The 25,727-nt window shown below is 34.4% G+C and overlaps 2 protein-coding genes across 4 annotated transcripts in view; one reads left to right on the forward strand and one right to left on the reverse strand.

The window, feature by feature from the left end:
* The first annotated feature begins 162 nt into the window (after positions 1-162).
* LOC144437755 (UPF0598 protein CG30010-like) lies at positions 163-4,070 on the forward strand. Its single transcript, XM_078126771.1, has 3 exons — positions 163-335; positions 1,132-1,180; positions 2,786-4,070. Exons 1-3 carry the CDS (start codon positions 201-203, stop codon positions 3,265-3,267), a joined length of 666 nt encoding a protein of 221 aa, XP_077982897.1. The 5' UTR covers positions 163-200; the 3' UTR covers positions 3,268-4,070.
* A 521-nt stretch (positions 4,071-4,591) lies between these two features.
* LOC144437231 (AKT-interacting protein-like) overlaps positions 4,592-25,727 on the reverse strand; it is a 30,352-nt gene continuing 9,216 nt past the window's right edge. The window contains exons 1-8 of one of the 3 annotated variants that reach the window (XM_078126132.1): positions 21,468-21,610; positions 19,436-19,537; positions 12,677-12,882; positions 10,644-10,708; positions 9,698-9,798; positions 9,097-9,284; positions 8,572-8,743; positions 4,592-7,927 (exon numbers count right to left, since the gene is read on the reverse strand). In XM_078126132.1, coding sequence (XP_077982258.1) covers positions 7,811-7,927; positions 8,572-8,743; positions 9,097-9,284; positions 9,698-9,798; positions 10,644-10,708; positions 12,677-12,882; positions 19,436-19,537; positions 21,468-21,539 — 1,023 coding nt within the window. In that variant the 5' untranslated portion in view covers positions 21,540-21,610 and the 3' untranslated portion in view covers positions 4,592-7,810. Of the gene's footprint in view, positions 7,928-8,571; positions 8,744-9,096; positions 9,285-9,697; positions 9,799-10,643; positions 10,709-12,676; positions 12,883-14,042; positions 14,172-19,435; positions 19,538-21,467; positions 21,611-25,727 lie in introns of those variants that run through there. The other 2 variants (XM_078126134.1, XM_078126133.1) reach the window with 2 other exon arrangements.

Consider the following 25,727-nt stretch of genomic DNA (forward strand, 5'->3'; position numbering starts at 1 on the left):
CGGATCGAAAAATTACGAATTTTCTAGTTCAAGTTCATTCCTATTTCGTTCCGTAAACCAATCAAAAGCCGCGTTACAATAGAGGTATCCGACCCACTTGACAAGTGCGCATGACTGAAAAGTTATTCACTTCCGTTAATCAAAGGTCACTTTAGGAAAACAAAGTTGCCGAAGCCATACAAAAGCACCCGACTGTCAAAATGATTAGATGGAAGTCTCTCCCCAGATTTGCACCAAAATATTTACAACTTTCGCGATTTATTCATTACGTGCAGGGCCAGTCACCATCTCCAAAAGTTAGAGAGTATTTTTATTACATCGATCATCAGGGCCAGGTAAAAGTTTTCAGTTTTGCGTAACGCTAACTTTGCGTAACATCTTTAAACGTATAAATTGCTGATATCAATATAACTGTACAGCATAGAGCAGTGACCCCTAGACCAGTGCACGATGGTCAGAATCGTCAATGGTATCTTTTTGTAACGCTTCAGTTGGTTCATCTAACATATACATTTCGTCACCGGTGTAAAATTTGACATAAAGATGTATCATATTCGCTGTGAGTCATATCGAATCATCGAGCCGTCATTGGTTGCATGATGATATCACGGCTATTTCAATCCTGACTTTTAAATCTTGACTCTTGGCCAAAATACCATCATGAATAAAACAGTAGTTTAAGATCACATTCTTTTTGAAACAGAGAATTGCAGATAAATATGGCGAACGAAATCACAATATAAACATTGTCATACAAGTATGTGATTCCCCAAAACTGAAACACCAAATTCAATATACAACCATTAAAAATGAAGAATATTTTTTTAGAGAAATCTAAAGTTTACATTTTTTGTATGGGGGAAAAATACTTGTCTCTCCATACAATATTAACGGGTAATCTTAACTGTTCAGCTTACACCATTGAAAGGAAATTAATTGGTTTAAATGTTTGAATAGAAAATTTACTAGTTAAAGAATATTCACTTTAGTGGTACTGTAATGTCAAAGTTTTGTAGTACTGTAGTCTTCATTTTTGTCAATTTTTAAAATTATTTCTTTTTGAGTAATGTGGTGAAATATTTTTTTTATCTCTCAGTGTGATTAAAATATTTTCTGTGTTGTCTTTTTCAGTTGTTCCTAGATGATACCAAAGTGAAAAACTTCATTACCTGTTTTAAAGGTAAGAAGATGTGAAGTGAAGTCTATTTCACATTTAGAGGCCATAATACATATACAAAAAAATCAAGCCAGAAAGTATAATGATTGCATACATGGAACAAAGACATATCAGGATTGATAAATCAGTTATGTCCAGATTCAATTTCACATTAGCGCCCCCAATGTCCAGTTTCAGCAAGAGAAGAGTCACAGGCCTGTAAATAAAAGAAACCATATCTTATGAAGTGGGAAAGCTTTCTTTCAGACTGATTGACTTATAAATAATATTGCAGGTTGTCTTAGATGATGAGGGTTTTTGTTTGTGGTAAACAAATTTTAAATCATATAATACTCTGTCATGTTGGATTTATCTAAAAAAATATTGTGTGGTTCTGATTACACTTAAATTTTAGAATAGGTGGGGTAGGTAGATTTTTTTTTTTCATGACTGTGTAAGTGTCTACTCAGGTAGTTATGTTTTCTGTTGTTTTCCATGGTCTCTGTGTTTTTGGTTTCTTCCCATCAGATGTATAGTCATTACAGATTGGAAGAACAGATTTGTATTGTCTTTTTTAGTTGATGTCAGTTTCCACATCCACTATTTCTTGCGAGACTTTTTTCGCGATTTTATTATTTTTTTATCAAATATGTAAAAAAAAAAAAAAAAGTTTAGGGTTGGCAGTGAAAACTAGGTGGGGTCGTGTAACAGGAACCAAACAATTTTTTTAGGCCTTGCATTATAAAAATTGTGAGGCTATAAGGGTCTGTATCAGAGCAGGGGTAAAATTTGAGTGAGAAAAATGTTTCTGTAGCAAAGCTATCAAAGATGTTTTTTTGAAGAAAAAACTCCTAATGGATAAGATAGTAGTACTGGGATTCAAATATTTGGGTTTAAAAAGACAATATTATTTGATATATGTAATTTTATTAAAGTCTATGAACTAACCCATGTATTGGATGGGGAAGATTAGTAAAATGTGGATAACGATAACATAAAACTTAAAAACGGAATCAGACAGTATGGTAGATTTTATCGATTGATCAATCAATCAATCAATCAATCAATCAATCAATCAATTAAAATGCCAGTTTCCACTATAATGTAGAATATCATACAGTAAAGAATGATTATCATGCAATGTGTGGTGTAGCAGTAACAATAGGCTGGTATATAATCTTGTTAGTTGCATATTATTTAAAGTGCCCATATGGATGAGGATTAGGTATTTATTTTAGATTTTTTTAATCTATAAAAAATAAAATTTATAAAAAAAATCAATGTGAAACAACATATATCAAGTCCTTGTTTGTATCTCAATAAATTACATCTCAATAAATAACAAAAAATAACAAATTTTTTGTTATTGTACGTACAATAAGAAAGTTTTTACTCTATTTTTAGCTTTTTGAAATGTATTAAGTTAGAACACAAACTTTATTAATTATGTTTCACATTGATTTCTCAAGTAGGAAGCCATGAAAAAATTGTTTTATTCATTTAAAAAAATCCAAAATAAAAACTCAATCCTTGTCCATATGTCCACTTTATGATTTACTTGTAATACCAAGTATATTTACAAACATTGTATTAAAGGTATAAATCAATATTTCTATATTTTTGTTTCAGAGCAAAAGTTTCTAGCTTTCTTCTTCCGGATGTTGAAAAAGAACAACACCGATCGTTACAATGAAGATTTTCCATACTTATCTCTTTGTGGAATAGAACGAAACTTTATTAGATGCGATGATCGTCCAATTGTGTATTCACACATTCTAGAAGTACCAGATGAAGATGAACCAGATGAAGTTAAAAATGTTTTGTCGTACGGTGGCACTGGAGATAAATTGACGATTGACTTTGAACCTCAGAAACTGTGCATGTTGCCTCAAAGTGGACGTATTTATCACCCAGCCAAAGCTAAAGTTGGAGGAGTTGGGTTGATCAAGTCAAGTTTGGCAATTGATATCAGTAAATATTTTGAATTCGGAGAGGCCGGGGAGTACGCACCACCGACGCATTTCAACTGGAAACATAAGCGATATGAACTGACAAATGAGTTGTGGGAGTTGATGGAAGATGATGAAAAGCAGGAATTAAAGATGAAATAAATTCAGAGGAATATAATATGTAAATACTTGTACAGAATGTTTGTGTGCCTGACAATGGTACATCAGACAATGTGATATGGATACCTAAAAGTGCATAGTATGATCTTCCAATACTGCTTTCCCATGATTGAGATAATATAATTATAACCCTTGGCACAGACCCATTATGGTACACCCCTGTGTACTTTCTCATCTCCATGGGAACATATAATCAATGTTGCCACTAAGCACACGATTAAAACCTTCATATAATGATCTCTGTATTACCATATCCCCATTTACAGAGCTGGGTGGTCTAGAAGGAAACCTTTAGATTTATATAAGACCTCTAGTGTCCATGGTGACTGTCAAGGCTTATTTTAAATTCCAGCACTGTTGTTTCAGCCTGAATCACATGTTTAGGTAGCTTGTTCCATTCTGATATGATTTGTTGTGTAAAGAAGAATTTCTATATCTTGCTCAGTGACTGAAGCCAATCCAAAATTTATGGTAGCTGTAAAGGCTCAAACCAGCAACATGCAGATTATGGGGCATAGCGGTGTCATTTTCCAATTACTGTACTAGTAATCAGAATGAAGTATCTTTACACTTGCATTGTCTATGGGACAACTGAAATTGTATTTGAAAGCTAGTTGTTGATTGGTTTGTTGGTGGTCAGTTTTCATGAATTAACCTATCAGAAACATCCTGTTGACATTTACTTGCATCATACTGAAGCCAAATATGCCGTCACCAGAGGGCGATCTAGACTAATGGTATAGTAACAAAATGTCTCAAGTATTATCATTTCAATATTTGGCCAAACAAATGTATTAATTTATGGAAATAAAATAACATCTTCCAAAACATTTCTCTATGTTTTCTCATGGTTATTGTGTACATAAATGGCAGAGACATTTATTCAACAACTAACTTACTTATTGTACTTCTTCAAAAGACAAATGTACCATTCATCTTCTGACTGCAGGAAGGGGGGGTGGGGGGGGGGGGTGGACTTCAATCTAGGGAGCTGGTTGGCAGTTGATGAATGAAGTCACTGGTAGGGCTTGGGGGACAATTTGGTGGCAGTTGAATGAGGTAAAATGGGCAGGTGATCTTCAGAGGAACTTTGGAGATGAGTGGAAAACAGTTTGGGTGGTGACAGGGACATCCTATGGCATATCGAAATAATTTCTGACTGAAAATAATATGTTTAGATATTATATACAATGCTGTGAACAAGAAGTATTCTCAAAAAATGCAAAACATACACAAATAATTATTTGTGATAAAATAGTGCTTTATTTCAAATTGCACACGTGTGATCCTTGTAAAATTTCCTGATAAAACAAAAAAAGGATAAAATTTATATGAAGTTACATAAACAATAACAATATTCAGATATTAGATAATAAATCTTTACGGAGTGAAAGAACTAAGATAAGTAACCATGGAAACACAGTAACCTTGACAACATCGATACAATGGCAAACAACAATGTGAACCCCTACACTTGGGAATCTTTAAATAATGAACAATAATCTCAACTTGCAGCACGTCAAAAAAAACAAATCTGTTGTAGCATGAATGTTAGAAGCCATTCAATGCATATATTCTGATGAAATTGATGTAATTTTGTGACGGACATTATGCATAATACCAAGTGTTTGTTGACTGATTGCTATGCTGTTTTGTCTTTGATACCATGGATACACAGGAATGTGGAATAATGATGAATATATTTCCCAATTTTAAATGACAGATATAGACAAAGAAAGTTTGTTTGTTTTAGCCATATTGTCGTTTGTGTCAAAATCACCAGTGAGTTTTTTACATGATGGAAGGGTAAAAGTTGTCATAATATATGCCATGAACAGACTGAACAAACTTTATAAAGATGAATTACAACGGTTGGCAAAATCATTTTCAAAGAAGATCTTGGTTCTTTCATTTTGTGATTTGTAGCCGACACTCACAAGTACAAAGGAAAATTAGCATTTTTGCATGTAAAGTATGTATTGTCATGCAAATGAAGTAATTTGCATTTTTACATGTACATCTTTTGTCATTCAAATTTGCTGTCACTCTAGTTTATATTATGGAGAGCAAAATGGATCACAAAGCCAAAATTTATGTCTAATTACATCTGTTTTCTGAAAGGAAAATACTGAAGTTGTGGCAAGATTTTAAGTGGAAATTTTCAAACATGAGCACACATGACTTCCAAAAAACTACAGGTGTGTTTTCACGATAACGAATGCCAAAAACAATGCACAAAAACTTACACTACAGAACACTTGAATGATACATGCATAGTGACTGTTCCTGGGTTCCAAAAAATCTCAGCTCCGGCCATTTCTTTTGCAAACCTGTACAAAATTTCACAAAAAAATTTGATAACATGAAAAATATCTCTCCCTGCATAAAATAACTTACCCCCTACATAAACATTACATACGCATAGGAAATGCCTACATTGACTTGACAATTAAAAAAAATGCATCGATGAGTCATTTACTTTTTTTTATGAAGTATTAATCATCAAAAAATGAATTTTCGAAAATAGAAATACTGTACAATATATACACACTATCTTTAAATCATCTTGTTCTCTTTGTGTTCTCTTTGGTTAAAAGTTACACTACAACTACAGCTTTACTGGCTCAGGGGTTTCACTTATTAGAAGTAAATTTCCCTTTAAATTCAAGGTATTAATTGCCTCACCCACTTTAATAAATAGTAATCTTTTGTTAACATAAACATAATATAAGTTTTAATAATATGAGGCATCATGAGAGTATAAAAGAAATAAGAAAAAAAAATGTATACAGCGCCCTCAACGGCAATATGTGTACACATAAGCTGGCCGTTGGTGGCGCCATTTAGTCCTCATGGTAAGCTTTGACAGTTCATGAACAACTTTGCATATGTGCACTATTTAGACAATTCATTGAAATTTCAAAAGCAGCTGTTCTAACTACAAAGCAAGACCTGCATCAATCAGTCGTATGTCCTAACATCACAATCATCCCTGCAGAATCCATCTCAGTGCCAGAAAATCAGGATAACCCAGCAGACTCACTCCTGAAGACGTGTTTATATGTCATAAAGTTCTGGAAACTCACAAGAATTTTGAACCAGAAAACTGGCATGGATGATAGGAACCACTGATCACAATTCCAGTGAATCAGGTTATGGAGATTCCAATACACAGTCCCTACCCCCAGCACCAGCACTGACCCAAATGGCAGTCAGAGGTTGCTACCCATTCCACCCAGCCTATTATCATCACTGTTAGATCTTGGGGTTTGGAGCCTACATGTAATATCCACACCACCAACAACAACAGATAACAGCCGCATGACATGTTAGATTGACAGGATAACATACCATCCACTGTATATGCAGTAACTGAGAAGTTCTAAGTCAAGGTTTTACTAAACCATGACAATGTCACCTCCTCTTAATTTCATGTTTTCTTTCTACTTCGGGAAAACATTAGTTCCCCCTTTTCCCTGTGATCAAATAAAATATTGTAAATCTACAAAAAAACACACCACAGAAAGGACCATCCCAGCATGGAAACAAAAAAGCTTATATTTTGTCTTGATCAAAAAAAAAATCATCACAATAAGAGATCCGGTTGTTCAATTTTTTCAACATGATAGTTGATGCTCCAAGTCACAGGGAGTAATCCAATCAAATGGCAGCATTTGGTGGTCATGGTTACGACTCACAATACATGGTCATGATTTAAGAAAAAAAAAACCTACAAATTATCGTAAGTGTTATGATACAAGTTAACTAATTCATTGTTGTGACCACGCTAGGAAAGTGTCCTCTTTCACATAAATCACAAACGCAGCCACTTGAAGTAATCAACCATTCCATCTTTGCTTGATTTGAACTGGATTGTTGTTTTAAAATGTGATGTACAATTTTAGCCGACAAGTTCATGAACGTCTTTTCATCGAATCTACCTCCTGGATACATGCAAGTTACACGTGTGGTCGTCAGCTGCTTAACAGTTCTGTGTTCTCTTTCTTAGCCTCATCATTTTCACACTGATGTCTTTAAAAAAAAAACATTATCTAGAATTCCTGAAAATTATATCAGGAACTCCAAAGTATATTTGTATTGTATCATTTTGCCTTCAAATAACACGATAGTTCTGAGAACCAAATCCAATGGTCCATATTGTTACCATATCCTTTCTCTGATTATTCTGACTTGTGTCTTTTGGTTCTTCAAATGCTGAGTTTTGTCTGGTATTTGGTATCCATGGCAATGATCCTTGCACATCAGGGAAAGACAACATCCTGGAAAGTTGACATATCCATAATCATATTATCCACCACCAACAAGGAACACAATAGGAATATCCACAATTGACAAGGAACTTATTGTACAAAACCTAACACTATTCCATTCTGCAGTTGGTGAGAAACCCGGTATGTATCCATATCAATATAGTCACTATAGAGGCACAAAATGAAACTTGTTTCGGCATAATTGTTTCCTTGCCATCTCTACACACACACACACACATCATATCAATTCCATCCTATGCTGTGGCAGTGTCATCTTCACTAAACGTTTCCATGGTACCCGGTTTGACCCATGATAGTCCAGAGTCTTGTGCACTTTTACTTGTTCCAATGCTCTGTTCTGATTGTTTTCTCTGTAGGAATTCAAAAATAATTACAAACATTACATTAGTACATGAATTACTCACCATTACTCATAATGTACATTTTTACTGGTCTTTCCAAGTGAAGATCAAAATTATGTACAATACTCCATATTCCAGTTACTCAAGTTGTGGCCATTCTACACATGGGGGTCACAAGAGGGTGCCCAAGATTTGGCAAGTGAAGGCTAAAAGTTTTTCCAATATTGATCACAAAAAAAACCTGTTTGTTTCTTGTCCTAGGGACAACACAGAAGTGATGCAGTGTTGTGGTATTGTCTTTTTCCCTGCCATGTGTGTGCACTTCACACGTTTTGAACAAAAAAGATATGGAGAAAAAGATCTGACACCCATGCTTTCAGGTGAGAAACAAAACACTTTTTTTTTCTTGGCCTAAGATTACATTTTTCATCACTTACCCTATGAACTCCTAACATAGCATCCCTAGCTTTCTCATGAATTTCTGGATCCCATTGACTGAATACACTTACCCTTTGAACTCCTAACATAGCATCCCTAACTCTCTCATGAATTTCTGGATCCCATTGACTGAATACACTTACCCTTTGAACTCCTAACATAGCATTCCTAGCTTTCTCATGAATTTCTGGATCCCACTGACTGAATACACTTACCCTTTGAACTCCTAACATAGCATCCCTAGCTTTCTCATGAATTTCTGGATCCCATTGGCTGAATACAATCTCATGTGGGTCGTCTGTCTTTGCTGGGTCATACATTTTACTTTTACAAAGTCTTATCGTTTCCAGGACTTTATCTCGGAATAAATCAAGATCTTGTTCATATCTGCAAGAAAATTATCATAAAACGCTATCAGTTATGTGAAAATAAACAATTTCATTTTTTACAGAAATACACAAACTGTTCTCATGATTTTAAAAACTGTCTATTTGAAAGCTCCTTTGACTTCAAAAAAGATTTTTCAAGGCACAAAATTTTTTGGTAAAACTACTTTTTTTTACAGGATAGCTGTATCCTTCAGAAAATAACTCCAAATAGTACCGTTAAAAGGGCCATGTCAAATTATAATTACAATATAGGTATGAAAAACAGTTGTTCAACATTGACAGAGCTAGCTGTGGAAGGTTTGTCTTGAACGAAAGAGTAATTTTAACTACATTGACTGCAGTTTTACTTACAATACTGCTGCCTGTGGATTGGATGGACTTTTAGTATCAATTTTATAAAATATTCTTCTTGCATACAACAAAACCTGCCAGATGTGGTTGACATTACGTTTCCATTTAGTAAATGTTCTTTTAACATCTAACTCCCCTGAAACTGGGTCTACGATTGGATGAAAGATGGGTGGATCAAAGATCAATCTCTGAAAAAGACAAATCAGATAAAGCAACACATTACTGTTGGAAACAGGGTGTATGATTGGATGAAAGGTGGGTGGGTCAAAGGTCAACCTCTGAAAGACCGAATTGCGGCACTCGACATCACTGATGAAAACAGGGTCTATGATTGGATGAAAGATGAGTGGGCCAAAGGTCAACCTCTGAAATGACAAATCATATAAAGCAACACAAATTACCAGTAGATAAATAAACACATTACCGATGAAACAGGGTGTATGATTGGATAAAGACAACAGGGTCTCAGTCTCTCAGATAAACTCTGAACAGACAAAACTGAGAGGGGAGAAAAGCCATAGATTCTTGACCAATAGAACATAAATCGTAACAAGGTTCTCCAGAAAACATAAACAATTTGAACAATACTTGAAATACTTACAGGACAGTCACCATCTGGGTAATTTTCTGGTATACTTAATGTAAATTTAAATATTCCTTCTTGGTACAATCCCTGCCTTATAAATAACACTCCAAACCACACTGGAAGCAAACAGATACCATGGTTAGAAACATGAAATTACCAGTAGGGTTAAATTCCTATCAATCTAAAATAATGTTATAATTCTATATACGTTGACACATAGCCTGTAAGATACATTGTGTTGTTCAGCCCTAATTTGTGTGTGCTGGCTGATAGGCATGGTATATAACATATTGTACAGACTATTCGACACAGCTTCATTCCTGACAATGACAAAGGCATATTATCACTTCTTCAACCTACACTAGCTGTAACTGGAATATTATTTTCCAATTACAAAACCAATATTTAATGCTCTGAAAATTGTGAAAATACCACTAATTGGGGGGGAAGGGGGAGGGGCTGATTGGATATATTGCACCATACAATGTGTACTGCTACACAAATATGTTTATTCTCAGGTGATGCAATACTTTGTAGGGTGTACGATATTATGAATAGGTCCAACAAAATAGTTTCAAAAAATGTTCCTTCTATTTGCAGTCAGTGCAGGTTTAAAGGCCAATTTTACAATTAAAATTTAAGAGTGAAAACCAATTGTCTGGCAGTGCTATACACAATGTTGGTCCAGAACACAAGAATAATCCTATGTAATCTGTATTGTTTCACTGATAAGATAACACTAATCCAAGACTGTGGGGTTCAAACATTGGGGTTTAAGATCATTCACTGGGCAAGGGAAGACAGATCATTCAAATTCAAATTCAACCAAATTTTTTTACATGGTTCAAAGTGTCTTTGCCTAGTTTTGAGAAGGCTTTAGGAGAGAGGAGGAAATCTGATAAAGTTAGCATGATTTCCTACCTTTCGGAAATTCAAAACAGAAAGGGGAAGCAGTACTTACATAGAGCAGATCTGGCTGATGGTAAAACATGAACTCCTGGTAATCTCTGTTTTAGTAGCTGATTACTGAAATTAAACAAGTATTATATTAACAAAGTCATTCATACATCATGACCTCTGACTTTACATCATGACCTCTGACCTTACATACTTTATATGCAAAATAATTCAAATCAGCCGTAAGTATGCTGATGGAATATGTTCTACACATAGTTTGGCTGAAGTGTGTGAGTCTACAGGAATTAGTTTGTCTCCAGGATTTCACTCAAATTGTCATTTTATTGAAATCAATCAAGTTTGAAATTTGATGTTAAAGGGGCACAAGCTGAGTTTTTACTCTTTTGGCGTAATTTTTATTGCGTATTTAAAAGGAAACTAGCAGTATTGTAGTTACGGAAGCATATGTAACTATCACTTGCAATTAACTGAACTTAAATCTATAACTTATAAATGATCCGATGACATAATTTAATTACACATATAAAATGTTCATGAAATTCCTACTATACAATCAACTGTTCTAAAAACACCAGAAGACAATCGTGATGTTATAGAAGACATGCATCGACAATAACACTATACCTAAATAATTTTAAAGGATTTTTTAATGAAAGTATTTTCACTTCAGTAAAAAAACTTTATAAACTCAGCTTGTGCCACTTGAATGAATTCACACTTGTACTTGTTGGTATGACAGAAACTGTGCTGTCAACAGCTATGTCTTCATCAACTATTTTGGTAATTGAAAGAAAAGTCATTAGCTCTGCCTACATGACAAACTTCTCCTAACACTTGCATAGTTCCTTGGGTTTCAACCAGAACAGATTAAATATCTATGTAACGTAAATATATTGTGAAGCCATTGTAACTTATAGAGGTGGTGACCCCGGTCAGTGACTCTAAGGTTGATGCTCCCATAGGTGTCAAGTGAACAGAAAGCCATTCTACCTCAAGTAGGAACTAGGGACACATACATGTACATATAAGAAAGGACTTGTAAAAGTTGTAAATGAGGGCTACTGCCTGTAAGAACTTAGCTCATAAGATGACATCACAAACACAATTAATTTTATACATGACAAATTCAGGTGAATGAAAACAAAGTTATAAAAGAAAATTTTTGTAAATTAACACTGATGATTCCTTTTAGGACTTGTTTTCTAGTTCCATTAAATCAAAGCGTTTACATCATCAGAATACCATGACAACCTTCAAAAGATCTGTTGCTGGTTCCAAGATACATTGCGCGTCTCTCCATACAATACCATGTATAGTGTACACACTGAGGGGTTTACACACGCTACTCTGAGGGATGGTTGTCACATGACCATACCCTGTGTTCACCCGTAAAATCCCTCTATCATTGATGGCGATCAGTCTTTGTTCTATAAAATCACTCATAATCAAGAGGACAACATATCTTTTCATCATTTCCTGGTGAAAATGTTATTTCAAACGTAGTAAAGATATAACAAGACTAAATGTAACACCATAAGTGATGTGCTCTCGCACCATGCATCTTGGAACCGGAAAAACAACTATGGATTAAAGTGACACTTCAGAAAACTCATCTATTATCATATTAATTTGTGCCTTGAAATGAGAATAAAATCTCCATATAGCATTGACAGGTTATGTATTTTTCTATGATTTTGATGTCTGACAATTTTTGGGTATTCCCCAAAATTAAATCATTCAATAATTCATTCAGGTTGCTGTATGCAATGCAACATATCTCAACATTACAAGTGATGATTAAAGGCCCAGTTCAAGTTAATATTAAAATATATGTTTGAAAAACAGTTGTCTGGCAGAGAAAGCTGGTCCAAAAGAAATGAATGACCATATAGCTTCACTGATAAGATAACACTAATAACAGAACCTGGGACTGAATTCCTGGCCTTTAAACATATTTAAGTATGTAAAGTAATATGTATAATTCTTAAGACAGAACAAAAATAACTAAAAAAATGCAGGTTTGGTCTATGGCCCTTTAAGGCTGGCTAAATTCTGGTGATAAACTCTGCTACTTACTACTCTGCAAGCAGTGAATATTCTAAGAAAAACGGTCCATAGGAGGTAGTTCCGGTTCCATTCAGAGCTGGTCCTTGTCTTCTTTCTATCATTTTCTGTGAGTTATACTGAGCCTCAGCATCAGGCACTGCTGGCAACTGTTTCTTGACACTTTGCTGCTTCATCACAGGACGACTACCGGCAGCGATATGTTCACCATCAGTTATCTGTAAAGTAGCACATGGAAAAAGTATTTGTTAATATTCAAACTTATCACAGCCTGGAATACATGCGGATGGGGTTTTGAATTCATTATTTCCCCAACATAATGATAGGGAAATCAAAATTCAAAATCACCAATCACCTGGATTCTAGGCTAAAATTATCAATAATGGTCTTTTTTTTCTCAAATGATGGTTATTCTCAGTGTGTTTACTACATGAATATCTACATCTGCACACACCTGTCTGCTGCATTACAATGCAGTATGGGTCAAAGGTCAAACTGTAAACTACACTAGTGATTAGTAATGACATAACATTTCAAAATCTGTCACCTACCAAATAATAGTGTCTCAATGACTGAAGTCAAAACTGACACCAAACATGTCCAAAAAGTCATTATAAGGAATAAGTATATGTTTACAGATAGCATGTATGTATTTAGACTGTAAGACATGTCACACATTATATTAAATACATGTACATACTCCAGTAATAAAGTACAGTTACATAACATAGTGCTATCTTTCAATACCATACATGGATTTCATACAGGGTGAACAGAAGGAAGATGAAAGCATACACAGATGAAAATGTATTATCATGAAATGAATGACTTTCTTTGTAATTATATATATATGTACGTAGTAATAGATTTGATAGTTTTGAAGTATAGAACCTACTATTCTGAAATAATTATATATGTCTTTTTACATTGAGTACCTAATACATGTAATTATGTATATCAATGTACATGTAATTTATAATTCATTCACTAGGGACTGATCTTATGTATTGAACTATTATATATCTTAATAATAATAACAGTATACAAATACACACACATACATTTAATATACATGTACACACATAAATACATCCATACGACACATACACTAACAGTAACACACATAAATACACACACAAACAGACAGACAGACAGACAGACAGACATTACCTCAGTGTTGGCTTTTCATATGTTCCTAACAAAATATTTGTTATTATTCAAGTATGCTTTGTTCATATCAACATTCAAACATATAGACTAATACAGTATGATAACTTAAAATCAACTCTAATATACAAACTGAAGTTGTCAACAATAACAGCAAAGAGGCCCCTCCCTTACACAATGCAATCAGAGAATTGTCTAAATACTACCATACCTGGGTTGTACAATTCAGACCCATTTCGTAAACATCTGAGGTCAAAAAGTCACATCAATTCCGATCAGAAGGTAATCAAAACGACAGACACCAGTCTGGTTGAAATTTTACATATTGTAATGAAATGCGTTTTGCTTTGATGAGAAATACCCAGTTAGAAAAATTCCTAGGATGACACATAGGAAGATTTCTTAAATTAAAATACAATTGATTGGCTGAGATGTGGTGTCTCTATGGTATGACCCCTATATATATTAAGTGATTGGTAACCGGACACTTCTAAGAATGTGAACAACTGCATTGGACATGTACAACACAGTACAGTAGGAATAACATGGTGACAGCATACTAGTAATTTATCAATACGAGATTTAGGCACACACAAATCACTTGCTTTTCTTCACTCTCCATGCAACTGACGGCATGATCCAAATGCTGTAAATCACTGGAAGTGTTGAAGGAACTCGGTGTGTGAAAAAAGTTTTGACGCGAGACAAGTTTCAGTGACTGGACATACATAGTTTATCATCATGTTGTAGCTGGTATTATGAATATTACATGTATTTAAGACTTTTTGAAAACATAATTGACAACTTAAAAATACTGTCCACTGAAATAATACAGTTATTATACTTTTGCACAAAAAATATCCGCATTAGCTGCTTAAAGGCCCACGATTCAATCCCTGGTTCTCATATTAACATAATCTTATTATAACTTATAAATGGAGAGTCATAAGGATTACATAGGACCATTCTTTTGTTCTGGACCAACTTTTTCTATAGCTCTACCAGAAACCTATTTTTTACACCCAGATTTTAATTTTTATTGGAACTAAGCCTTTAAACAAGACCCTCTCTGATTCCATTTCAATAAAACAAACTAAGTACATGTTTCTATTGTCTCTGTGAAATAATGATATGGGTACATGAAGTTTTAATATATGCCCTTTCTCTGGGGATTAAATACTGTTCAGAAAACAACAGCAACATATACACCATTATAAAAATGCCTAACTTGTGTTAAAAGTGTTCATCAAACTAAGTAAAAATCTCTTCGGACCAACTCTAGTTTACCCTGCAAACAATATCTTTTAGCAATCTCTGTCACTATATACTCTATTTTATTATTCAATGACAAATACAGTTAGAATAGCAGCAATATCTTTGGGGCAGTGGGGGGTTGCTCTAAAATTTTGTCCTAAAGTTTTTTCTGTCACATTGCATTTCCAGTGACAAACTCCACTGTACACAAGGGTAGCCCTGACAACTTCAAATCTGTGTGAGTGACCATGCATAAAATTAAGTGAAAGTAAAACCTAACTGTTTAATTTCAAGTTCTTACACTGCATGGTTTGATATTCAAGGTTACAATTTATCATATACACTGCAGTAGGAAGGAAGAATGGCCCAATATTACATGTACTGGACATTACACCCACCCAAGTCACATTATGTAATGAAACAAACTGCCCGAGATTTCATGTCTGAAAATGTCAAAGTATGTAGACAGCACAAATTTCACCAAATATTCACAGCAAACTAAGTTGTTCAATAAATCTTCCGCATGAATAATTTGTTTGTGATTGTTTGACAAACTTTCGACTTCTCTGAGAAAATATTATGAACTTTTCAGTTAAAAGGAAAGACAAGTCTATTTTTTCACTGGAGTTTGGGAATCCTGGCTAAATAACTAGGGTCACAAGTAGTCATGTAGTTATAACATATCACAACAGACTGTCTACATATAGATGCACTGACCCTTACTATACATTCTAATCTAAATATGAGAGGAAGGCAGTACATAAGAAAGTGGGGTGGTGCACAGGTGCTCATGAAGTTGCTAGTTCACATATATTTATGTTAGACGAGAACTACAATAGTGAGGCTATCAAGCCAAACTGTGAGTCTGTAGCCGTATGGGCTCGCAATTCAGCCAGATGACATCACTATCGTAGTTCTCCACTAACATAAATCTGTGATCTAGTAACTTGAAAAGCACCTGTGATGTGATACACCCCATGAACCCCTTGTGGAGAACCATGTACATGTGCTGTCAGAAGACATGTTTAGTAAAAGTAGTCCACAATCCATAAAACACACTAGTCTAGGTGTATTTCATAAATTTAATTTCATTCTGCACCAAGAAATTAATAGTTCATCAAAGCTTTCATTAGGTATCTACCATGGCTTCGTCAATGTTTTCTGAAGTCAATTTAGGTGATCTGTTAATGCTGTTAACAACTATCTTTGCTTTTTGTATTTTGTTGTTTGGGAAGGGTGGGGGGACATTATCTTTTTGTTTTTAGAGATATCAAGAACTATTCCCCCTGTACACTGTATACTACAGTATTCACCTTGGTAAACAAGCAAGTCATTTATTATCACTAGGCAATTCTCCATCATCCTTATCATTCAAGTTTCTAGTACTAGTCTTGTGTTTTGCAAAGATTCCATGGCAACACATCTACAACAAAGACACTATTACAACTAGCTATCAAGTTGTCTTGGCAACCTGTAACCAGGCAACAAGGAAAGCCATCCAATTAACCCTAGACCAACCTATCAATGGATTATACTTCAAATTTCTCATATTTTATCTCATATTTGTGAAAATATACTGAAATATCATGTGTTAAAATGAGTCCATAAAATATTTCACTTGCTAATACTTCATTTTCTCTCCATGGAGGTTATAAAATTCACAACCCAAATTGGCAATTTGGATGGTTCTAATTTTGATCATTCTTGAAAAAGTTTAGTCTCGGTTACCCAGCCTCTCACTGCTGGGGGCTCTGCCTACAAGACCACCCCAAACGAGAGTCTGGGGAAACATGTTCCAACTATCCCAGAAGTCACACAGTACATTTCTTCCAAGCATATGGGTTTACGAGGCCTGTTTGTTGTAATTAATATATATCAGTCACTTGAGAAGTGAAAATCTGGAGTGAAGGTATCCAAATTGTTCAACCTGCAATGTTGGATGTGAAGTACAATCACTGTGATGAACTGCTCCTGAGGCTACTTTTTTTAGTGAAAAAAGCAAAAATAAGTCTTTAGCAAAAATTTCAGGTTCACAAGTATCCCTGCTTCACTATAGCCACTGTCATATGTATTACTGGTAATAGATGGTGGGTGTATTCTAACCTTGCCTGTCTATTGGAATATAGACTGTCGACAGTCTAACTGGAATACTACAATGTATGAGTGACCATACAATCTTACTAAATGACACTTCACTCACATTCATCACAACACTGAAACAAGATAATTCTACCCTAACTTTTTAAGGAGAATTTTACTACACACACCACTTCTCTATGGTCACTATGCCAATATTTTCATAAATAATTACAAGTGGTTGTTTTTATATATATTTTATCAATTTTGTTAAACTGACCGACGTGAATTCTCAATTGTCAGAAAATTAAAATATGATATTATTATAAAATCAGCTGAAACCCGAAAACTAAATATAGGACATGAAATATGCTGGTTATTGAAAACATAGTAAGTTGTACCATCATATCATAATAATATATGATAAACATATGTAGATCCTTTGTATATTTCTGACATGTCTATTTCAATTTACATATCAAAGCCCCAACAATGTCATTACCACAAACATCTGGACAACATATGGGGAGCATAGGTGTCTGTTACAGAATGAAATAGGCAGAAACTATGGAAATCAGCTATGTAATATTGAAGATATTGTACGAACCTTAGTTGTCAAATACCTTGCTGCAATGAACCACTTTGTGGTGAAAAAAGGCAGCAGTTCTTGTTTAATTTCATTCTAAATGATGTCTTTATGTTGCATTTATAAATTAATTTCCTGGGATTAAATTTTCTATGGAACAAATTACTAGTATCTCTTTTTTCCCCAAAGATCAATTTAATGCCGAAGCCTTTGAAGTTTGATAAAGTGAATGAGAATTTCCTTCTCTCTATAAAACTTGTCTTGATTGAAGGAATTATTACTACATCTATTTCTGACATCAATGAATTGACCCTTGACCCTTGACCCTTTCAAAAGTTTCACAGTGTCAGTCAGTAGGACATGCTTTAAGACTAGTATTCATATATTGGAACATGACCAAATTTCAAAACTGGTGAGGATTAAAATTAAAATTCATTCTGTTCAATTTTACTAATTTTGAATGTTTGTTGTGTACAGAATAAGATGGTTTATGTATTTGTAAGGGTGGAAAGTTAGTAAATCTATAAAAGTCAATTGGCTTTGTAACTAACCTCACACTGTCCATGGAAAGGACTATTGTGTCTTGAATTAGAATATGGTTCTATAGTAGGAATCAATCCAGCATACCAATAAACAGTCATGGTTAACATTTTATGAATAAAGTCTACCTGACAACTGATGATGAAAATCTCTACTTGTCATTAATATTCAATCAACTTTTTTTTTATCAAGTGACAGTTTCTTGAATATCAACATTACTCAGGTTTTCAAACCCTTATTGTAGAAACATTGATTATTGCAAGTGCTAAATCAATGGTGATATCTGACAATCTGTTGTAATGTCAAACTCAGTGAACTAATAATGATAAGGTGTGTAATATGACTGGTGATACAACGGAACACCCATATGAATACAAAATATGGCTATACAAACCATAGAAACCTGGTATTAAGTGTATCACATTTTACTTTAGGTCAGTCACCCTCCTCACCAAAATCTGCAATTTTGGGATACAGTGACCACAATATTTATCATGAGCTGTCAATATGTGATTATTTTTTTACATGAAATTCATTTCAACAGTTCACTGTTTCTGACTGACTTCTAAGCCTAGGATCCAGGCAATTGGGGCATTTTGAATTTTGAGGGGTAAAACAAAATTCAAAATCCTTGATCGCCTGGATTCTATGCTATTACTGACTTCAAACAGTGCTACAACACCCTGTACTATTTCTGACCACTCTCTGTTTTTCTCACAGAATGCATACATAATTCAACACACAAGTCTACCTTCAGTACATTCTATCCTAAATATAAACATGACTATATTGCAAATGCAGACTGTACTGAAGATGACAATTTATCAAACAAACTGTATAAAGGTGTAGATATGCAATAAACTATTGTCCAATGATACTAATTGGTTCTAATGATACAGAAGACTATAAAAGTTACGTAGTGATTAATACAAAGACCATTCAAAGTACCAAAGTAGAATGAGTTGAGATTGAGAAACAAAATGGATGCAATTCACAAAGTCTCCCTTATTCAAATTACAATACATGCACACCGTTCATCAGACCATGATGCAGAGATTCCATTTACTGAAACAGAAAGCTAGAATAAACCTATTGCACAGACTTGGCAGTAAACCAACACCAAAACTTTCTGACTGTGTACATTGTACCTCAAACAGATCCTCCCAGTAATACTCATCGTCAAATTCAATCTCCGGGTATTCCATCTTTTCTGCTACCTGAGCCAACGCAGTCGGGCTGAAAAAATGATCCTGGTACGCAAGGCATAAAATGTAATCATCAGTATTTTGGCATATGTTTCAAACATGACATTGCGAGCACACATGAAGTTGACATTACACTGCCGACTCACACACAACACATGTATGCCACATAACTACAACCACACAATTTACATAGTCACTGAATTGTTTTCTGCTTGGAAAGCACATTATGCAGTAAAGACAAATAGATTACATCAACAACACAGGACACAAGGTCTTTCAAATCAACTGCTATGTACATACCGACAATGGGGGATTCAGACACAATGCAACAGACAGAATGCCTGAAACATACAGCCATAGGTTATAAACAGTAACTGAAAGTGACCGTTCGAAATCTACATGTACATGTACAATTTCAACTTTGAAAGCATTTTTATGGAATAAACAAGCATAAAAACAGGTGGTGTTAGAATGTCTTAAATGTACAGTAACACTTTATAAACTGAAAGTGGCCATTACAAAATTAACAAGAGTGAAATTTACACATAAATTTAAGGTTCACTTCTTCTTGAACATTACATTATTTTTGCACTATAATGTATATAACAAGTATTAAAATAGGTACGGTTAGAATGCCTGAAATTTAGTCACATGACTAACAGGCTATAAACAGAAATTGAAAGTACACGTTACAAAATTTACTGGTACGAAATTTACATGTATATGTACAATGTCAACTTCTTGAATTTCAGTTTTCGCAATAAACAGGTATAAAAACAGCTGTGGACAGACTGTCTGAAATGTACTTTCACGTTATACATGTAAACAGGAACTGATAGACTATATACGTGTACAGAGTGGCTGTTATACAGAGTGGCTGTTATATAAATTTTAAATGAACATGTACCAGTTAAAACTGGTGATTTCAAGAATATGTTCTGCAATAAAGAAGTAGGTAAACCGCTGAGCACAGAATGTCTAAATATTAACACATGTTATAAACAGGAACTGAAAGTGGCTCTTATGAAATTTACAAAATCTATCTGTACATGCAAAAGTACACACTGTCGATTTTGTAAGAAGATTTTTATTGAAGCTTATATAGCCACAGCTTATCAGAAACTAAGAGTAGTTGATAGGAATTACAAATGATACATATGTTTAAAATGTCAATTTCATGACATCTCTGCAATAAACAAGTAAAATAGGATATATTATCAATTTGGGGCAATATTTACTGTACATTTGAAAGGTACATGCAGTTATATGTACATTTCATGTGAATACCATACATCCAAAGCTTACATTCAGAAACCACAAGTGTTTATTATGATATCTACATGTTTAGGGTGTTCATTTCATCATACATGACATCTCTGTAATAATCATTTACAGTGGGGGATGCATAGTTAATCTGAAGAATATTTTCTCCAGTGTACAGCTACATGTGCATGTACATCCACAGAAACTAAGTGTGTCCATTACAAAATGATACACACATGTTTCTGGTGTTACGAATTTGAAAACATCTCTGTAATACACATTCACAGTGGTGGATATATTATCAATTTGGAAAACATTTACTGTACATTTGAAATGTACAGTACAACCATACATCCACAGGTAATAATCAGAAAATGAAAGTGCTAATACGAAATCTACATAAATACCGGTATGTTTATAGTGTCGATTTCATGACATTTTTGTAATAAACATTTACTATGGTGGATATATCATTAATCATGAAAACATTTACTGTACATTTAAAATGCACAGTCATACATCCAAAGGTTAGAAATTGAAATTAATATTGAAAGAACTAATACGAAATCTACGCAAACATGTTTATAGTGTCGATTTCACGACACTTTTGTAAGAAACATTTACTAATGTGGATAGATTATCAATCTAGAGAACATTTACTGTACATTTGAAGTGATAGCAAACTGAGCTACATTATGCATCTATAACTTACACTGCTATGGAAGCCATACAACAAGAAATCGTCTTCATCAAAACTGACGCCCAAACCATTGAAGAAAGCCATGTGTATATGTTATATATACCAGATACTGTAACACAGACCATTCATTACAAATTCATCAGTGATACATTTCAATAACACCACAGACAGACAACGTCGTACAGAATAGAAAGGGCATGTGATGATGTAAAAAATACTGTCTAGTTGCCATGGTAATCTGGAAGATTCCATTTTCCATAGCAGCAGACATGAAACAATTCTGATAAACAAGGTAATTTATCAATGTAGCATGCACCACTACCTACAGCATTTAGGATTCAACTTGTACGTGCGATACATCCATATATGGATATTTGGTACATTTATATACAAATTCTGAAAAACTGAGTACAAGAATACATTTTTTCTACGAAGTCAAAAATAGACTGCCCTTTCCACACATTACACTGACCTGTGTGTTTCCCTATGAATTTATAAAACATTGGTGAAATATTTGCATATATACATTGTAATGATTATTCTATGCATGCATGTTGATAAACACAATATGACCATGCTAATTGATCATCTGTTGGTTTCTATTTTTAGTCACAATGACCATACATAAAAGAGGAATACCCTGGCAGCAGAACATTTGCAAATTATTGTATTTTTTCCTCAGTATAAATTATCAAATGAGATATACTGAAAAAATACATTATACGTATAGTATAAGTTTCTGTATGCATCTGAATCTTGAAAAGTCTTTTTTGTATTTGTTCTGTTGTTTGGTGGTCTCTGTTTTGTTCTAAAATTGGGACAACTGTTTATCTTCTAAATTTGTAACAGTAAGTGAATAAAGGGGTTTACTAAGAGCTAAACTGGAAAGAGTCAGTAATCTAGTTGTTTGCTGTGTCAATTTGTTGCAAAACAGTCACTGTCTCTAGTGTGTCATGTCATTGTAATTTTTTAATTGTAATGTTACCACACTTTGTACTTGTCAGCAGTGTCGTTGTCCTTTATGTGTTTTGAAAGTAATGTAACAATCGTAATTTGACCATTAAGTCACAACGTTTGGAAATAAAACATTATTAATAAAATTATCATCACACCTCTGATGACAAAATCATGTATATAATGTATGACACTATTTGCAACCGTAGGACAATGACTGTGATCAGTCCTATATATGTATTAGTAGATAGATGTACAAATGTACACAAATAGATATAGAAAATTGACAATTCTATTTGGATATATAAATGTACAAAGAACGCTACAATGAAATAGGCCAATGTTAGAAGTATACAAGTAAAACAATTTTCTTGGTTATATATTTTTGAATAAGATGACTGCAACAAGCTCAGAAAAGTCATGATGTAGTTGCTGACAATAAATAATGAAACTGAGTAGGAAAATAAGTGGCCATGTATGTACGTAGGTTGTAACATGAGACGAGTGGTGCAGGTAAATAAACGACCAGTCTGGTTTAGTTTTTCATAAAATTGTTAAAAGAATGTGTAGCATAACCACTTGTTTCATACCACATAACATTTCAGGGTAGTGTTCTCTGCCTCAAGAAAATGTCAAAATTTGTCAGAGAACCGTGCATGAAGTTTTTAAAATCATACTTTTCCTTATAATTCACTGTTCAACTTATCTACACTGCCTTATATCAGCAAACACAGTCTATTTTATTCACATACATTAGACATAATCTGTATTTAAACTAGACAATAGGGGAATTTCAGTATCCCAATGCTAAGAACAGTAGAATACCATTATCCTGTACTAACAATCGTATTACATCACAGATTGACAATAGTACAATCTGTGCTTACATGATTACACATTCTATGAATCCACTGAGAAGACAAAGACTTTGTTCATCACGATCAGACAATTAGACACTGTCTATCACATAATGATATATATTATATCCACTTTCCACTTTTCTCTCATAATCACATCTTCCAGATTTACATGTAATCCTGTTTTTCTCATCTTGTAGTGTTTTTTTTTTGTGTACAAATAAATTCCCCCTGGTAGAAAGAGGATTAACTTCTTTTACATAAAACTGGTAGATCGTGACATAGATACTGTATGGCACATTGTGTTGTTCCGCCCTATCAGGCTTCTAAGTAGTCTATCAGCTAGCCCTCGGATGTTCTTCCGATAAAATACGACACACAGCCGAACAACGCTATCGAGGATGTCATCAGGATATAAATGTCATCAGGATATAAATAACTGCCAATCAGAGAACCGTATTAGCGACAAGCACAGACAGAGGACAATAGCTAAATTTTCATGCATATTCATCTTAAGGAGGGGCTTGTAAAAATAACCACCAATGCGTTAACTAAAATGTGTGAATGACAACGTCTACACACTCATCAAACACAATTACCATAAACTGATAAGACATAGTAATGACATAAATGTGTTTGTCAACACCTGCATGCAGAGATTGAATATATTAAAGTATATATATGCATATATGGCCCAACCCACCGCTTATCGTAATCTCAATGGAATGTCCGGTCTGAAAATGACATTCGCTAGACTGTTCGGGCAAGCCCTCACATGCGAACTTCGTTCGCTTATAGTTATAGCATCGAAAGAAAGCCTGAACGTCTAGCAGCAAGACTAGCTTCTAAGCCACTGAGTGCTGACTGATAGAGATAGCACAGGCAACATGGCATACTAGACTGTAAGATACGCTGTCGTTCCGCCCTCATCGGCCTCCTCCTCTCAGGGAGGGGTCGACTGATGTGTGTAGGTGCACCATCACAACGTACCTTACAGAATGACATACAATGTACTAAATAAATGTGCTGTGGTGGGGAATAGAGACTTTGACTCATCATCATAGACCCTGACACTGTGACAGTGGTGTTGTTCTATTTCTTCGGTTTGAAACAGTGTAAAACACCTTGTGGTTTATCACACTCAGGTCAGTGTGGAATTGATATTCTATTGAATGTTTAGAGTTTATAATGAGCTCTGATTTGCAGGTCTTGGTATGAACTCCAAGTACTGTCTCTCCATTGTCTATGATCAATAGGTTCATCAAAGCATTGTTATACCCTTTGTTATACACCTGGAAAGAATAACTCTATCTTTTTAATGTTTCTCATTACTTTTTCATAGGAACTATGGGTCAATGGGTCAATTTTAATAACAAAAAGAAGTAAAAAACATAAAAATAAAACTCATCCCCATCATGTTTTTCTATCTCTCCTTTTCCTCCTCTCTATCTTCTTTTTATTGGATTCCTGGTAACAAGTCCTTTCCCAGCTTCTCTACACAATTGGCATGTTTTCAGCTAGCGCTGGATATATGCGCCTTGATAACTCCACATTTCCCCCCTCCCCCTCCCCCTCCCCCTCCCACAACTTGAATAAATTTCTTCATGAAAGAAATACTTGGTTTGTGGACAAGTGTTACTGCCACCACCATGACTGTTGATGACATTGACAGTTTAGATACTGGCTTATTCTTGCCAGAGAGGGCACTGTTCCACAAAATATTAAGGGCAAGTGAATTTTTTATTTTTTTCATTTTTGATGTCGGAGCTGAAATTTGGGTCAGTCAGGTAATGAGAAACAGAGAAAAAAAATAGACCTGTAATACAGTTGGCTGAAAAGAAGGTATCCTGAGATAATATGTGTGAGTCTTCATGTTATATTTGTATCTGATTAGCAGAGAATTTGAGTCCTTTGAATGTTAAATTTGTTGTTTTACTGTCAAATACTGAGTACCAATGCAATGTAAACAAAAGAAGCCCCTCTATGTATATGTAGGTTTCTGTGTCACTTCTGACTATCTGCGCAGTTTCAGTCGATGCCTGCTGCATATAAGAGAAAGTGGATGAAACCAATGCAGTTGATCTTACTTATTTCTTTTGATTAAACAACACACAGTACCCTTTCCCTGGACCCATGATTTATTCACAGACACAGTTTGATTTTAGTATATATCCATACATCAGTTTGATATCTACTCTCCAGGAGTCTCCAACACCCATATATCAACAATATACGAAGTACAATAGTTGATTGACCAATCAGATAGTTCTAAAGACTACAGCATGTCATAAATAAATATTCAAACTGTCCAAACATACTTGGCTAAATTTCAGATGTTCAATCTCCTTTCTTGAAAAAAAAGATCCAATAACTCTTTTCAGGCCAGGCAGAGCATTTATCCTTGACCTTTGACCCCAGGTCATAAGTTCAATGACACTGATTTCAGTGACTTCCTTTTCTT

This window comes from Glandiceps talaboti, chromosome 7, assembly GCF_964340395.1.
Source record: "Glandiceps talaboti chromosome 7, keGlaTala1.1, whole genome shotgun sequence".
Classification (NCBI taxonomy): Eukaryota; Metazoa; Hemichordata; class Enteropneusta; family Spengelidae; genus Glandiceps; species Glandiceps talaboti.